General features: G+C 45.3%; 1 protein-coding gene across 1 annotated transcript in view; it reads left to right on the forward strand.

Annotated features, from left to right (window-relative positions):
* Positions 1–3243, forward strand: part of LOC103266695 (translin-associated protein X-like) — a 36997-nt gene that overhangs the window by 9020 nt on the left and 24734 nt on the right. The window contains exon 3 of the mRNA XM_008064327.2: positions 2333–2463. Coding sequence (XP_008062518.2) covers positions 2333–2463 — 131 coding nt within the window. The remainder of the gene's footprint in view (positions 1–2332; positions 2464–3243) is intronic.

Genomic DNA, 3243 nt, shown 5'->3' on the forward strand with positions numbered 1-3243 from the left:
GCTGCCCAGGCGGGTCTCGAACCCGCGGTCTCAGGCAATCCACTCACCTCAGCCTCCCAAAGGTGCGGGATTACAGGCTGAGCCACCGAGCCCGGCTTTAAATTTTTTTTAATAAGGGATACTCAACCTATGTTTTTACTTCTTTTTTTTTTTTTGAGTCACCCTCTGTCGCCCAGACTGGAGTGCAGTGGCTGCTCCCGGCCACCGCAGCCTCAACCTGCTGGTCTCCGGCGATCCTTCTACTCAGTCTTCCAAGTAGCTGGAACTACAGGGGTGCGCTACCACGCCCGGCGAATTTTTGATTTATTGTAGAGATGAGGTCTCACCAAGTTGCCCAGGCGGGTCTCAAACCTGCGGGCTCAGGCAATCCACTCACCTCGGCCTCCCAAAGTGCTGGGATTACAGGCTGATCCACCGAGCCCGGCCTGTTTTTATTTCTTTTAATTGCTGAATATTGATTGCTATTGGAATTGCAGTTGGTACTAAAAAAGTGTCCCTAATCAATTAGAACACTGTTGATTCTTTCCTTAATACAGTCTTCCCACTCTGTCACCCAGGCTGGATTGTGATCCCCCATACCTCGGCCTCCCAAAGTGCTGTTATTACAGGCATGATTCACTGTGCCCAGCAACCTTTTCTTTCTCTTGCCTGACTTATTTATTAATTTGTTTGTTTTTGAAAGCAGGATTTATTGAGAGGATAAAACAGTTCCTACAGTGGGAGGAGACCCAAAGGGGTTGCTTGACTTTACAATTTTTATATTTTTTGAGTTGGAGTCCCACTCTGTTGCCCAGGCTGGAGTGCAGTGGCATGCTCTTCTTACTTTGAATGATACTGTGTTAACTGAAACCTGTGCATCTAAGAACATGTCTCCTGTGTACATGGTTCTGCGGTAACATTTACTTTGCAAATGGAGGTCACAGTGTTGATAGGCATAAATTTCAGTATACATAGTATCATGCAAAGTAGGGACTACTTGTATATACTTCTTCACATGTAGTATAAGAAGCTTATAATAGGATCCTTCCTTCTCAGTTTCTCCTCTACTAGCCTGGCCTTTTATGCTGCTGTTGTAATTCATGTTACAACTATTTTTTGTTATAATTTAAAAATAAGAAAAAAATTCAGTTTATCCACATTTAACATTTCTGGTGTTCATTTTTTGTATATAGATTTAAATTTTCATCTGGTATCATTTTCCTTTTGCCTAAAGAATTTCTTTTAATGTTCTTTATAATGCCAGTCTGCTGGTGATGAATCAACTGTTTCTGGCTCTGTGGTTAATTTATAGGCATTGCTCTGCCTACTCACTTTGAGTGATTCTTTTTCTAGCCTTAGGTGGTTTGCTCACATGCCCTCCCTGATCAGCACTCAGCGAAGACTTAAGGAAGTCTCTTCTGTAGCTCTCTGAAGCTCTGTGTAGCTTTCTCTTTGCAGTTACTCTGACCTGTGGATTTTAGCTGTCTTGGCCCCTTTTTTTTTTTTCTTGAGTTGGAGTCTCACTCTGTCGCCCAGACTGGAGTGCAGTGGCCACTCCCGGCCACCCCAACCTCGCCTGCTGGGCTCCGGCGATCCTTCCGCCTCAGCCTTCCAAGTAGCCGGAATTACAGGCATATACTACCACGCCCGGCTGATTTTTTGATTTATTGTAGAGATGAGGTCTCGCTGCCCAGGCGGGTCTCGAACCCGCGGGCTCAGGCAATCCACTCACCTCAGCCTCCCAAAGCCGCGGGATTACAGGCTGAGCCACCGAGCCCGGCTTGACTTGGCCCTTTTAAACTTCCAACTCCTTTTCTACTCAGGCCAACAGACAAGGCTCCACCTGGGCTCTTTGTCCCTGCACTCCCTGTCAGGTGGAAACTACCCTGGCAATAGGATGAGGCACTCATAGGGTGTATCTTGTCCCTCCATCCCTCCCCACCTCTCTTAGAACTCACTGCCTCATGCTGTCGTAGTCCATGTCTGCAACCAGTGTTTTATGTATTTATCCTTTCTTTTTAGTTGTTTAAGGTGACAGGATAAATGCAGTCCATGTTACTCCATCCTGACGAAAGCAGACTTCTTCAGAGGTCATATTTTTATGAATGGCATTTTTCTTGTAGTTATGATCATATACATATAAGTTTTATATACTCCATTTTCACTTAATAGTGTGTTATATAGCATTTTCCATGTTTTTGCATACGATTAATACAATATAATTGTAGTGCTGAGCTAGAAGTATCTAGGTGCATACAACATTTTGTCCTACATTGGTATTTAGATTATTTCAGTTTTTCACCATTAATGCGTGTGGATGATATTCTAAAAGTTCCCCATATCTTGATTGTAGTGCTCCTGATATGGAAGAAATATTGACTGAATCAGAAATTAAATTGGATGGTGTCAGACAAAAGATATTACAGGTAGCACAAGAGCTGTCAGGGGAAGACATGCATCAGTTCCACCGAGCCATTACTACAGGTAAGTCTATGTTCATTTCCGTGGTAGCATTGAAGCAAAAACATGTGCTACATGATTAATGTGTGAGTTGCATGCATTTTAGGTGACACCTGGTGAAATAATATTGGCGTTTAAAAAAATTTTTTTTATTAGATTAGAAAATGTAGTTTATTTATTTATTTATTTTTGAGTTGGAGTCTCACTCTGTCGCCCAGACTGGAGCTCAGTGGCACCCTCCTGGCCACCGCAGCCTTGACCTGCTGAGCTCCAGTGATCCTTCTGCCTCAGCCTTCCAAGTAGCTGGAACTACAGGCGCGTGCTACCATGCCCGGATAATTTTTTTTGATTTATCGTAGAGATGAGGTCTCACCAAGTTCCCCAGACGGGTCTCAGACTCGCGGGCTCAGCTCAGGCAATTCACTCACCTGGCCTCCCAAGGTGCGGGATTACAGGCTGAGCCACTGAACCCCGCAGAAAATGTAGTTTATTTAAAAATGTAGTTTATATAAATCAGTGAGAGAGAAAGAAAGGGAAGATTCACCTCCCCAAGGCGGGGGAGCAGGCCGAAGCCAGGAAGCATGGCCACAGCCATGGCTCAAAGAGCACGTGGCGCCGGGCTCGGTGGCTCAGTCCGTAATCCTGCGCCTTTGGGAGACTGAGATGAGTGGATTGCCTGAGCCCGCGGGTTCGAGACCCGCCTGGGCAGCGAGACCGCATCTCTACAATAAATCAAAAAATCAGCCAGGCGTGGTAGTGCGCGCCTGTAATTCCGGCTACTCGGAAGGCTGAGGCAGAAGGATC

This window comes from Carlito syrichta, unplaced genomic scaffold, assembly GCF_000164805.1.
Source record: "Carlito syrichta isolate Samal-C Ts95f unplaced genomic scaffold, Tarsius_syrichta-2.0.1 Scaffold307299, whole genome shotgun sequence".
Classification (NCBI taxonomy): Eukaryota; Metazoa; Chordata; class Mammalia; order Primates; family Tarsiidae; genus Carlito; species Carlito syrichta.